At 39.8% G+C, this 14374-nt stretch overlaps 1 protein-coding gene across 1 annotated transcript in view; it reads right to left on the bottom strand.

Annotated features, from left to right (window-relative positions):
* Positions 1-1730: 1730 nt before the first annotated feature.
* The window catches only part of LOC146209399 (uncharacterized), a 29448-nt gene continuing 16804 nt past the window's right edge, over positions 1731-14374 (bottom strand). The window contains exon 4 of the mRNA XM_084587403.1: positions 1731-2804. Within this exon, the coding sequence (XP_084443529.1) occupies positions 2664-2804 (141 nt within the window). The 3' untranslated portion in view covers positions 1731-2663. The remainder of the gene's footprint in view (positions 2805-14374) is intronic.

The following is a 14374-nucleotide window of genomic DNA, read 5'->3' as shown; positions in this document are numbered from 1 at the left end:
CTCAGTATCTCTAGTGCCAATGGGTTTAGTTATGTATGACCCCCAGATTACCGTTATTCGATTTCTTCTACAGCGATCAGATTGGCAGCTGCTGCTCCTCGCATCAATAGGTTAACTTCGAAGATAATAAAGGTCCTCTCTGAAGACTCTTCTTACTCTTTATTGAAACTAGTAGATTATTCAAATATGCCTGAATACCTTCAAAACGAAAGTTTGTAAAAGGTATCTTTTACCTTAAGCAATGGCTCTGCCCTCTCTATGAATAGTATTAAACCTATTTCATTAACGTGAAGCACTAAAGTATTTGAAAGAACGACCCTTATATTTCGAACTTCGTGAACAAAGAAAATATCCTCGGCCATTGTAAAATTAGTTTCCGTCCAAAGTGTTCCTTTGGGATTGTATATGCAGACCTGGAGAGTCTCCTTTGTACAGCGCCAAAAACGCACGCTGCTTTGATGAAATTATATATAGTCAAAGCTTGCGATAGTATAGAGTATAACATACTTTTTCAAAAGTTACATATTCTTCGGTTTCGACAATATTTACTTGCTTAGGTATCAGCATCCCTCAGCTTTTTCTGTGTGATAAATGGTGTTAATGATGACAGACGCAAGCAAGCCAAAGGCGTTCCTCAAGATTCAGTCCTCTCACCTATGCTTTTCCACGTACTTTTGAGCTCAATTCCAATTAATCATGAAGTGCGCACTTATGCTTCTGCAGATGCCATTGCGTTTTACACGGCTGTATCAAATATCCAATCTCCAAATGTCTGCCTACAATCGTACCTCATTTCTTTTGAGAATTCATTGGGCGGCTTCCGACTCAAGTTAATTGTGAATAAAAGTGCCGTTTTTGTTTTCAACACAAAATAAGTCGTGGGTCCTAATTTAACCTATAAGAACAAATGATTCCAAAGGTTATGTCTTTAAACTATATTGGTATCATTTAAGGCTATAGCCTTACGTGATACTCGCACATTAACCGTGTCGCCATGAAAGGGGCTCGTGCCGAAGGCTGTTGCGCAGATTCGTCATCCCCTTTCTGTGACGCGAATTTATGTACCTTGAATGGTTTATGTTACGTCATCATCATCAGTAGCAGCGGCAGCAGCCTGACCATACCCACTGCAGGATGAAGGCCTTTCCCATATTTCTTGAATTAACCCGGTCCTGTGCTAGCTGCATCCACTTATGTCCGTATGTTACGCAAGTCCGTTCAGTTTTAGATTTCTGGTCATTGTTGTTTTCTGGCTCGTCAACTGACAAAATGAGCTCGCTCGTTCTTTTCGAGCAGGAGGCGTTCCATTTGCACCTTGGGCTTCCCTAATTTGTGGCCAATCACGTTGTTTATCTTGAAGCCCGAATACAGTCTTTGTTAGCTATATTCTAATTTCCAATTATTTAGACGTGACTAAACATATACGAAACAGCTCATCAGCGATCTTTGAGTTTCTTTGTTGGCAAGTGACCTCCTTTTTCTCTGCCCACTGGTCCAGTTTCACATCGCACAAGTGACATTGATCAAAATGTGTTTTAATCCCTTAATTGCTGGCTTTCGTAACATTCTTCAAGTGGAGACGAGTGGATATTTCGTCGACATTGTCTTTGATGAAAATTTCACAATAATGTACACTGAAAAGTAGTAGCTAAAATAAGACAAGGAAACACATACAGCGTGATGACACAAAACAAAAACGCTCACTGCCACCTTGTCTGTGCACTCCTGCCTTTGTTTCCTCTATATCCTTAAAAGATCATTTAAGATGCCTACAGACTAGCTTAAGAATAGCAACCGACGCATCTCAGTGTGATGAATAGGCTGGTGTGGGTATAAATTGCCCGCTGCTAGGTTGCTCTTTAGCTTTGCGCCTTCCGGATTTCCCCGCGATTTTTCAAGCGGCGTTTCTGGGATTTGTACACTAAGAAAACTAGACTCCTCTTTTTGTGCAGTGGCTATCATTACCGACTCGCTATTCTTGTGCTCGTCCCTCTCTTCTTCAGTGGATTTTCCGTTCGGACATCCCTCGACGTTTGATACTTGCACACATGGTATGGGTAAAGGTCAAGCAGTGACTTGGAATGAATTTGCTGATAGCTGGTAAATAACCTAACATTCAATCTCATTTTATACTCTGTATGTTCTAATAGCTAGAGGACGGCTTTGACATAAAATTTTTGAAGTCATGTAGCGCATAAAATTACTGCAGTACATTCCTTTCTTGCCTCATTTTAATACATTCTGACTCTCATTTAAGCCTGCTAAAGAGTTGTAATCTCTAGAAATGAAAAAACCAGTGATAATATCAAAGTGCTTGCAAGTCGCACATGACATCAACACATCTGTTAGATGATACACATCGTTCAGCCGTAAAAACTAAACCTGAATGAGTATAGGAGAAACAATTATTCAGGTGGGGTATGTGAACACATGCCGTATTTCCTACACACTATTGCTGTGCAAATTATCTCAGAGAAAATTGTTGATGGAAAGATTGGGACTACTTCTTCCATATTATGAATTGATTTGGAAGGTAAAATTGAAGTCAAAGTTCAAGCAAGTAGTTACCCAGAAAGGGTAAAAGCAATTGCTAAATAATAGCGTTCTAGTATCCTGCTAGCACAAAAACAAAACCAATGGCGGCAAGTCAAGCTGCATGGCAGCTACACTGAGCTATCATTTGTATTTTCAGATCCAGCCATCCCTGGGTTCAGACCGGATGAATTACGTTCTGCACTGGTATGCTTTTCGTGCTCCACAAATGGAGATAGGGAGTCCGATCCTGGATCAGCAGGCAGCTCCTCCTGGAAGGAGAGCAGTGCACACAAAACAAAATAGCGAATAAGTATTTGTAGAACAGTCACGCGTATATCAGTAAGCGTATATGAGTTTCGTTTCAACACATCACTCCTGCAGCGCACACATGACACTATGCGCATTCAAGACCCTTTTCTAAAACCCCGGTGTGGTAGCGCAGTGGTTAAGGCGTTCGCCGACTGTGCCCAAGGATGCATGAATGAACCCCGGCCTCGGCGGCCGCTTCTTTTTTTTAATTTTTTGCAGACGTCTGCTGTGCGATGTCAGGGTAAGTTAAAGAATCGCAGGTGGTGGAAACTTCTGGAGCCCTCGACTACAGCATCTCTTATAGCCTGTGTCGCTTTGCGATGTTAAACAATCTAAACCTAAACTAAACGTTTTCTAAAACAATCCTCTCGACACCTGTAATATGAGAAAAACATCACAAAGATCCCTCGGGTGGTGGTAGATGGTAGGCGACATGGAGGGGCACTGATTGGCCGCTGCGTACCGTGATGTCACAAGGCCGCATGAAATGGGTAGGCAAGTGCTACCAACACACTTGTCCTTCAAGACTTAAGGGCGATGCGGGAATGAAATTTTTCAGGACCGATACACTACTCCGACACACTACTACTATGCCCTGCTGGCACGTTCATAAGGCTTTGTTATAACGAATCTTGTAGTCCTTCACATAATGTGATATGTTAAGCCTGAAACCTATGAGTAGTATGTGTGAGATAACACAAGAAACAAGTTGTACTGATTATGCGGGTAGCAAATGTGCGTCTACGTGAAGGAGTTCCCAGAAGGGGAGCCGGCAGATGGGATTCATTAATACTTGTATTTCATGTCACCCTGAAACACAGAGCTTAGGCGTCCCATTTTTTTACCCATTATTTTTTTAGTACATACGCTACACAGGTTGTTGTCATTGTTATGATTCTACACTCAGCACGGAGCAATGACCGAGACCAAAAGAGAACTCGTAGGCTTCTGGCAAGCTTCATTCAAACACCAATACAACTAAATATATTTAGTTTTTTAGCCAAGCGGAACACGGCTAATGAATTACCTAAGCACATTTAATCTTTTAGCTCCTCAACAGTTTGGAATCCGACCAGCCTATTCTACCGAATTAGCACTCATAAATGTTATTGAAAGTGTGAAGCGAGCCATTGATAACGGTTTAATTGTTGGAGACATTTTATTGATCTAACGAAAGCTTTCGACTCAATTAACCATCACATTCTTGATCATAAACTAGAATCATTTGGAATCTCTGGCCCACCACTCGAGTTTAACCGCAGTTATTTAAGCAATCGATCTCACGTAGTTCTTGAATATAATACTTTTTCTACCATTTAGACTGTAAACAAAGGTGTTCCGCAAGGATCGATACTTGAACCTCTGCTCTTTTGAATGTTCATTAATGACTTACCCGTTGGACTACATCATACAAATTGCATGTTATATGCGGACGATACAACCATTTATGCTTCTGACAGATCCACCAACATACTTCAACATATGCTTAACACAGACCTTAATAATAATTAAACGTGGTGGAAAAACAGCTAGTTACAAATAAATCTCCAAAAAACAACCATTGTGCTATTTCATTCTCCTTTCGCTTTCATAAATGTTCTTCCTAGAATAACGATTGATAATCATGCGCTGCCTATCTCAGAAACTTCCAAGATTCTGGGCGTAATTCTCGACAAGCAAATAAAGTTCCATCACCATGTTCAATCGCTCATGCATAAAGTTTCGTTCGGCATTCACATCATAATAAAAACCCGTGAATATTTTCAACCTCACATAATACGTTCCTTATATTATGCCTACATCCATAGTCACCTTAACTACAGTTTTTCTTGCTGGGGAAATACATATTACACGCATATTGAAAGACTTCAACGCCTCCAGATTCAAGCCATCGCACTCACGTCATTCAGCTCATTCCAATCACACTCTCTGCCACTGTACCACAGTTTGAACATACTTCCACTTCAACATTTATTCAGCCTAAAATTGTCCATGATTATGTATAAACTAATATGTCATCATGCTCATATTGATGGCATTACCAACCAGCTTGTAAATACTAATCCTACCAGGTTTAAACAGCGCAATAATCTTCTATTGCCAAAACTCAGGACTAATTACGGAAAATTTACTACCTTGTTTGCCGGCATATCCTACTGGAATTTTTTAACTCCAGAAATTAAAGCATCGCATACTGTTCACTCCTTCCATTTCCGCATGAAACAATATTTAATAAACATGTTACATAGTTCATTTTCTTCCACCGTTATAGTTCACTTTTGAATGTGCTGTTTTGTCTGTTCTATGCACTGAAGTTGATATTTGTATATTCTGTATCTGTATCTTTATTCTCATTGGTGTATATTCTAAACGTTGTTTATTAGATTGTATTTTTATACTTATTACTTGTTGCACTGCTTCCTATTTTTTTTTACATTTCTACCTCACTTGCTTTGTTCTGGGAGGTCCCCCCGACAGTCTTATGCTACGGGACCTCCTTCTGTACAACTCTTACTGTACCCATTTTTTGTATGTATGTATGTAATAAATAAACTTGAAACTTCAAAAAAAAAAAAAAACATCGACCAAGCTAACTCATGCTTAAATTTTGAGTAAGTTACTATTGTGCAATGTCATTTGCCGGTAGCTTTCTTGGAGTGATATTTTAGGAAACCTTTCGTTGATGGATCACTTCATACATTTTTAAGCAGCCTCGGAAAGAACCTCGATATTCCTAAATAATATACATTCCTTCTGGAGTGGAAAAAGCATCCTAACAATTTTGTTATGCTTGTTATCGCAGTCCGCGATAATTATTGTAACTCGCTTTGTTCTCTTTCCCTGAAAATATGAGCCGTGCAAGCAATAGGAAATCTAGTTCTTGCAGAACAAAATATAGTAGAATATTGCTGTTCATAAATAGATAAATTTACCTGCAAATGTATATCCAGTACAAAACAGAGAATGCATTCGAAAAAATACGGTGCGACACTTCCATGATATATTCTTAAAAACAACTCAATTCCGAGACCGCACTGGCGCACGACATATGGTGAACAAATATCTTTTGAAGAAATATCAAGAAATATTCATCTCAACACCACACCCATGCAGCAAATAGCCAAATGCTCGCATTGTTTTAGGTAAGAGCTATTGCCCTGCCGTTTTTGTTGGATCCCATTTTCATCCTGACCTATACCTTCACACAATCATTGCAATGTTCACATTCTCTAAAGGTTGTTCAAAAATAATTTGTTAAAGATGTGTTAATATATACATTTTGAAATATCAATAAATTACAAATTTATGAAAGAATTGCATTTGACTATTGAAGTGAGTTTTTAATATCTGATCACTAAATGAAAGAATGAAAAATCAAGAAGAGCAAATATTGTCCAAATTGTTTATTTCAAACTTCACATGACATTTGCGAGTAACAATAAACTAGAATGACATTAGAGGTACTATCCTCGTGAAAATTCAGCATGCATGTTTCCACTATGGCATCTATATAGCCTGGGTCGCTGTGACGCAAAACGACTCAAAACCAAAACATTATTCATTTTTATAACTTTTTTCTATAGGATAGACCTACATGATCCGGTTTGAACCTTCATACATCTGCCCAATGCAGTAAACGCTCTATACATGGCCTTGAACGGACCAGAAAAAAATCTGTGATTTAAACAAAAGCTTGGATTACCGAACGAACCGAAAAGTGGCCGAACTGTCGAAAACTGTTTGCATCTCCGTAATTTAACAGATAATACCTGCACGATGGCTGTTTGCATTTAAGATGAAACCTGAGTCAGAACAATGTATTTCTCAGTTTCCTCAAGTGCTTCACTTTGTGCACATTGCTGGAAGGCAGGCTGTCTGCACAAAACGCGCAATCACTTCTTGACGAGATCCACGGGACAGCCAACGCGGTAAAGCATTACGGTGAAAGGGGCAGTGCTGTGAAACTAGGGTGATCTCAAAAAAGTGTCACTGTGTTCAGAAGTTTTCAAGCATTCGAAAAAATAAAAGTTTTTCTAAACCAAAGATGTTTAATTTGTATTCAACATTTTGAATACTCGCACTCTTCTACTAATTAATATAACCTGTTTTAATGAACCTGTATTCAAACCTGATGTCATATTATCGTTCAACGTCATGTTGTTAATTGTACTGCGGATTGCTATTATGTTACGTGGTTGCGTGTCTTCAGCTGCCAAGGGGGGCGTAGCCTCATCATGCTGGTTTATAGCCTTCTGTTTCGCACCTAAGGTATTTCTGTAACAGGTTATCTTCAATAGAATGGTCTCTTTTTGAACTTCTGTTTCCTTCTTCTAGTGGCATGCCCTGCTAGGTGTTTTATGGAATGGAAACACTCCCGAATTTCAAACCGACAACCACCCAGTGCACCTGAACTGTGTCACATCAAGAACAGCGTACCTGCCGCTTAAAAGGTTGTAGGAAGGTCCTTTGCATTTATGAGGTCTTCTTAGCCCGCAAACTAATTGCAAGCGACTTCGACTTCTTTCATTTCAGCGGTGGTCCCTGTCAAATTTCAGTCTGACATTAAGTTTTCGATGGTCATTGCAGCAGTCAGAGCATCCCGAAAATCCGGCAACGTGTTAATTGTTTTTTATACTGCTCACGGGAACTGGTTCCACTCCGTGGAAACCCTCTACATGAAGGCCCAAACCCTGAATCTTTATTTACCCCAGTATGAACAAAAGACTGGCGTGGCCCTATGTCAATCTGAACGTCGTTAACGCAGAATGTGTGACGAGAACTACGAAGCTAATTTCATAATTTTAAGGGTACAAAAAGAAGCAAATTTGAAGTGAGCAAGAAGCTCTTGGATCACACAGAGCAACAAATAATTCACTCTTGCTCATCCTCCATTTTTTCTTTGAACGCCATCATCTCTGCTTCTACTTCTCTGGGTTTCTAATGGTAACTTCTACACCTGACCATGAGAGCTATATGAATCTTGTTCTTAGCATTATCAAAGACTACCGGTGCATTTATAGAAACATTTCACAATTTTTTACACTGTGTGTGTTAACGTTCCCCTGCTCCCTCTGTCATTCCTTCCTTTCAGAAGTGTATGCGGGCAGCTGCTGCTTTCCTCAACTGTATGCAATCATTCTGAGCATATATTTGCCAGCACTAATGAAACTGCAAAATAACATAGACGCTTTCGGATGTCACTGGCAAGTAGACATGCCTCAAACTTTTGAGGTCACTTCTCAGTGCGGATTCGACCACTGTCTCTATACGAATTCTATTTGTACACGACAGGAACATTATATTTTTTTGCAAAACGTCTGGTTTAACTCTCACCTTTGCACAAGAGTACACATGTTCTAGTTAGGCAGGCTGTAAGTTATTTTTCACTGGGTGCTACATCATTTGCACCACATTCCTCTAAGCAAGTAGAAGATACTGCGACGTTGATTGTTTGTTATCATCTACAACATTGGATCCTGACATAGAAAATGGCATACATCCCAGAGAAAACTGTCAAAGGAAGAGAGGGGACGGGGGAAAATAACTGGTATGAAATAGTTTCGAGAAAACACTGTTTTCACAAGGCAAATCACTTCAAAATAATTATTTACATCACTTTTTATGGATATGAAACGTACAGTTCAGGGAAACAACAAAAGGAACGAGGCCAAACACCAGAAAACTTTGAACTGCCGGGATGAGGACGAGGAAGCATGTTCTACAAGTTTCAAGAACACTTCAGGGCATAGTGAAAGTATGCCAATGATCACCATGCTATGGACACGTGCCACCTTGTCTCTTGAGGTTTTGCACATCCTCCTCTTGTATTCCACCATACCTCTGAGAGGCACGTCTAGTCACATGGCTACGTTTAGAGATACACCAGCTCAATTCCAAGTTTTCAAAGATGGCACGAATGCAATCATAAAATAACGAAATTATGTGCAGGCACCGGAGGACCATTGTTGCAAAGCCACATCTACGTCTTGCGCTTACGTGTCGATTTTAAATGCCGCAAAAATGAAATTAGAAGTCTGGTGTGCAAGTTTCGTTTATGAGGCTAATATTTCCACACCACCTCTACCAATATGGAACGCCAGATTGGTGGGCTCCGGTTACAACCGAGGGTATTCAACATGTACTGATATTGCACAGTACGAGGGCACCTTGAAACGCGGCCAGCATGGCCTGGGATCAAACGCCAGTGCTTTGCCGAGTGGTCGAGCACTAACAGTGAGCCACCGTTGCGCATCCGAATTTTTTTCAGTGTTCGAATGTTCGAGATTTTGAACGAGAATGAAATAATATCAATATTGATTCGTATTCAAAAAACTATTGGAATTTTCTGGCTACTCAAAAATTGCTGAATATGCCGAAAAGTTTCGGATTCGCCACACTTTAATCGAACTGCACACTTCACCGCAATGCTTCCCGCTCGACTGTGCGGTGCAGCGTCCGTTAAACGCGATGAGGCTGCTTTGTGAAGAGAGCCTTTACAACAGTATGAGCAAAGTGAAGCACTTGACTAAACGAGGAAAAAACGTCGTTCTCACTTACCTTTCGTCTGAATGCATACAGCTATCGCGCATAAGTTCATGAGATCAAATCTCGTGATGCAAAAGGTCTTTTGCCGTTTCCTCAGGCACTTGATAATTCGAGCTTTCGGTTAATGAGGAGATTTTATCGGCCCGCCTGTCTCTCTATATATTTAGTTGATCTCTAAGTTACTTATCGTAATTATTTATGGTTACTGTGTTGAGCAGTCCTTCACAAAAACCGGTATATGGTGCTCCGAATGAAACCTACACTGAAATTTTCAGTGCACTTTACTGCAACTCTAGCACAATTTTATTTGCAAACATCATGTGAACTCCGAAATAACGAAGAAAATTTATATTTGGTTTCCTAATTTTTTTTGCTTATCAGCTATTGGCTATTCGATGCGACATTAGGATATTTATTTCTATACTCGTATTTATAACATTTAGGATTATCACTATTCGTACAGCTTTAAGAGTTAATTTTTCTTATAAACACTTCTCTGACAGCTCTCCAGATTTCGAATTCGTGAACAGATTTTATTGGATTCTTTCCGTTCTGCGAAATTAGTGAATGTACCACAGTAAAAATGATTATAGCGAGAACATAACATTTGACACAAAAATTCAATACGCCGTGTTCTGTACCTTTTGCCATAGTTAATATTTGAAAAAGGATAGGACAAATTTATTTTAAATCATTGTGTGCATACGTCTCAGGTCATTTGATAAAAACGATATTCACATTCATCTCCAAAACATATTAAGTTTTTGGTAACTTTTCCTAAGCTAAAGAAATTGATATACTATGCATAATTTGTTTACGCGTCTTGAAATTGCAAAGTGATGTGTAGTATTCATTCGCAAAATATGGAAAAAATAGGGACACTTAACCTCCTTGAAGGAAATAAACGCGTTGGCTATGCTGTGCAGCATCCTCGAAATGCCACGAGAGCACTTTGTGAAAAGTGCGTCCTTTCTTAAAGTCCTTGCCGGTAGTGCTTGTAAAACGAAGCAAATAATGAATCTGTAAAGCATACCATTCTTATCTCAAACGCACGACAAACGTCGTGCAGGTATTCATTATATAAATTTGTATAATGCAAAGTTCTCAGGACTTCTTTAAATGCATTCATTAACTCAGAGCTTCGGTTAATTCGGACATTTCTAATAGTTCATTGATGGCAAATCACCGACTGTATGCAACAACAGTATGACAGGCCCACCTGGTTTTCTGTAGTACCATACTGTAGAAAGATTCCATTATGAAATTCACTATAAAATCTCAAACTAGTATTAGATGTTTCAGTAGGGTTGCACGTATGTGCGATTCTAGATTAATTTGCTTTGATAATACTGTAACGAAGATTTGAGGGTTTGAATTAAGAGACGACGACGCTGAAGTGTGTGCAGTTAGGTGGTAGGTACTGTATTTCCCACTGTGGTACACATGGCAGTCTGGGTAACGGCCATATAAAAGCTCTCCGTAACAATACTATGTGTATTTAGAACTAGACAAGAGCACGAATGCTTGCATGTAGTAATGATCAGATATTCGATATTCAAAGTGATATTCGAAGGCATTTTCACCTTATCTTAGTTGATTCGTATTGAAAAAGAATATTTGCACAGTCCGTGTAATTACAATCGTAGTGCATACATGGCTGCATAACATCTCCCGCTACAGGGGAAGTGCGATGTACAGTGCATAAAATGAAACCAATCCTGACAATATGTCAGCCCGGAACTGAAACTAGCATCTACGCCCAGCTTGGCTTGTTCATAATCAGCCAGACTAAACCCACTGCGAGAGAAGGCCCATCCCGTATTCCTCCAATTAACCAGGTCCTGTGCTAGCTGCATCCAATTGACCCCTGCGAACTTCTTGACCGCATCTGCCTCCCCCACTCCTAACTTTCTTCCGCCCTTGCTACGCTTTCGTTCCCTTGGAATCCAATTCGTTACCCTAAATGAACATCGGCCATCCTCTCTTCGCACTATATGCCCGGGCCTTGCCCGTTTATACTTGGTTTGCACCAGAATATCATTATTTCGAGTTATTTCGCTGACCCACACTGCACGCTTCCTATTTCTAAACATTATACTTGACATTTTTAGTTTCATAGCCCCCTGCATTGTCCTCCACTTAAATACAACCCATTTCTTTAATCTCTACGTTTCAGCCCCACAGGTGAGTACAGGTAAGATGCAGCTGTTCTACCCAGTCGAAAAAAACTACAGAACTGTGTCAAAAATACGACAAAATATCCTCTAGTTCTGTCGTAACCATCAGATTTTTCTGTAGTTCTGTAGTACTTTTTTCTAGTTCTGTAGTTTTTCTGTAGTAAATTTCCGTTGTCTGTAGTTCTGTAGCACTTTTCTGCTGTAACTACATAAATTTCTGATGTTACTACAGAATTTTCTGTTGTCACAACAGGTTTCCCGTCAAAAACCGCACAGAAATTCTGTCGTAACATCAGAAAAGTTTGTGTAGTTTTTTCCGACTGGGTATACCTTCCTGTTGAGTGATACCGGTAGGTTGCTGGCCTAAATGAGGAGATACATGTCAATCTTATTCTCCTAGTTATTTCCCTTTGCAGATATGAATCTGCGGCTACTATCGGTCCTAATTATACATATTCACCTACCCTTACTACCGCTTCTGTACCTACAGTAAACTGCTGTTTCTTCAAGAGGGTGCTGAGCATTACCTTACCCTTCTGCATATTGGTTTTCAGGTATACCGTTCTGCTTGCCCTGTCTAGGACATCAATTTTTCATTGAAATTTATCTCCACAGTTATTTAGCAAGCGAGTTTCATCTGCAATTTAGAGATTACGTATTCTCCACCAACCTTATCCTTGCCTTCTCTCATTCCATGGTTTTAAATATTTCCTCTGAGCAAGCTGTGAATAGTACTGGTAGGTCGTGTCTCCTTGCCTACCATGTGTGTTTAAGAATTTTTGTAACCTTCTTTATGCAGAACTATGCTAGCTGTAAATATCTTCCAGTATTTTCACATACCGCTCTTCTACACCCTTATTTCACAATTCCTGATTCACTGCCGAGGTTTCTACCGAGGTGAATGCTTACTCGTAATCAATGAATGCTGTTTATAAGGGCTGGTGATATTCTAAGGTTTTTGTCGTTTAGTTGGTGGTTTCTTTATGATAGATAATAGAGTACTCATTTCGAAAACCTGCTTGATCTGTTGCTTGATTCAAGTATAAGGTTGTCTTTATTCTTCAATCAAGCAGTATTTCAAGTCCTCAAGTAGTATTTCGAGGCCTTAGCGCTCTGTTATCGATAAAGAAAATGTTAGCGTTCCTCCGTAATTCCGGTGCCGTCGATGACACCAGGCATTGTGTAACTGGGGTGCCAATCTTCCTGCCACAATATCCTACAGTACTTCACAAAATCAGTAGATTTACTCCAGCTTCTTTCCCCTTTCTCATAGTTTCTAAAGCTTTCTCAACCTCGTGTTTCGTCACTGGCCAATCTCATTATTGTCTTTTTCGATTACTAATAGATCAGTATAGAACACCTCTGTTACTTTGGCTGCTCTGTCCATTAGCGTGATGACACTGTCTGCCTTGTCCCATAGCGCAGATATCAGATGTTTGCCTATACCCTATTTCCTTTTTAGCGTTTTAAGGCTGAACCGGTTTTCAGAGCATGCTAGAATTTCTCAATGTTGTACATATGTCAGACGCAGTGCACCTTATCACATTTGCTAGCTCTGACAGTTCTGTCCTGTCTGTCGGGTTGGAAGCTTTCATACTTTAGAGTGTCTTATTCAAAACTTTCGTCTGCTTGGATAATATATTAGTATCCTCTCTGACTACCCTACCTCCTACTTCTACTGAGCACTCAATAATAATAAATCTGAAGGTATCTTTCATGGCTTCTGCACTAAGGTCGTCGACATCGGTCAAAGCTGAATATCTATTCTGTAGCGAGATTCTGAATTCTTACGCCCTAGCCTTCAACGCTAATTCCTTGATAGACTTCTTTGTTACTAATATTTTTCATGCCCTCCTGAAATCTAGATTAATTCGATATCTTACCATCTTGTGGTCACTGCATCTCACCTTGCCTTGTTGAAAGCCATTCACCTTGCCGCATATACTTATTGCATAGAATAACAGTCACTGATGGTTACTGCGCGACATCAGAAAGCTATGCATGGACTGTAGGTATAATCAAGACACACTTCTTTGAAAATGCTAAGCAGCCATTGTCAATTCCATCTCCCTGACCTGGACAAAGTACCTTGCTCTGCATCGCTTAGAAGCCAACAAATGGAAAAAGGGGTGCTCTGTCAAGGCAGTATGCAGAGTGCTTTCACTTTGCTGAGCGGTGGAAAAGGGACCACTAGAGTGACTGGCAAGCTTCACCTGCCAAACTAATAAAAGCAGCTCTTTTCTATTAAATCACACTTTAGGGACTAAACAAAAGAAGACAAAAACTATTTGAGAAACACTTTGCTCCACCTTCATGGATCCAATACACAAAGCCCTGAAAAATAGTTTTCACTTTTGTTTTGTTTCATAGCTTTTATGAATAAATAGGCTTAAATGGCAGACAACATAGCTGATAATTAAATATACGAAAAAAATGCAGGCGCGATGTCTCATTTCTTGAGATGACCTCAGCAGGCTTGTAGACAATGAAACTTGTTTAATATGTGATTATGTCCAACTGACCGTTAATATAGTTTTTGGACACAAATTTAAAGTGGTTTTTACAGAACGGCAAGATATTTGTGCTTCAGAGAATATATGACCGTAAACAAGGAGTCCAGTTCTAGTGGACTAAGTTTACGACATTACACCACTTATTGCAGAATGAAAAGACGCCACACAGGTGTCTGAAAGGCTCTGTGCATCGGGCGACTACTCTTGTCCTCTGCAGCGACTTTAATAACTTGTGGAAGTCACTACGCTTTATATGATTTTTGTTGCAACATCAATCACATAAAGAAGTCACAC

The sequence above is a fragment of the Amblyomma maculatum genome, chromosome 1 (genome assembly GCF_055883805.1).
Source record: "Amblyomma maculatum isolate TAMU_Amacu chromosome 1, ASM5588380v1, whole genome shotgun sequence".
Taxonomy (NCBI): domain Eukaryota; kingdom Metazoa; phylum Arthropoda; class Arachnida; order Ixodida; family Ixodidae; genus Amblyomma; species Amblyomma maculatum.
Note: the sequence above shows the minus strand (reverse complement) of the source record. Positions and strands in the feature narration are given on the sequence as shown.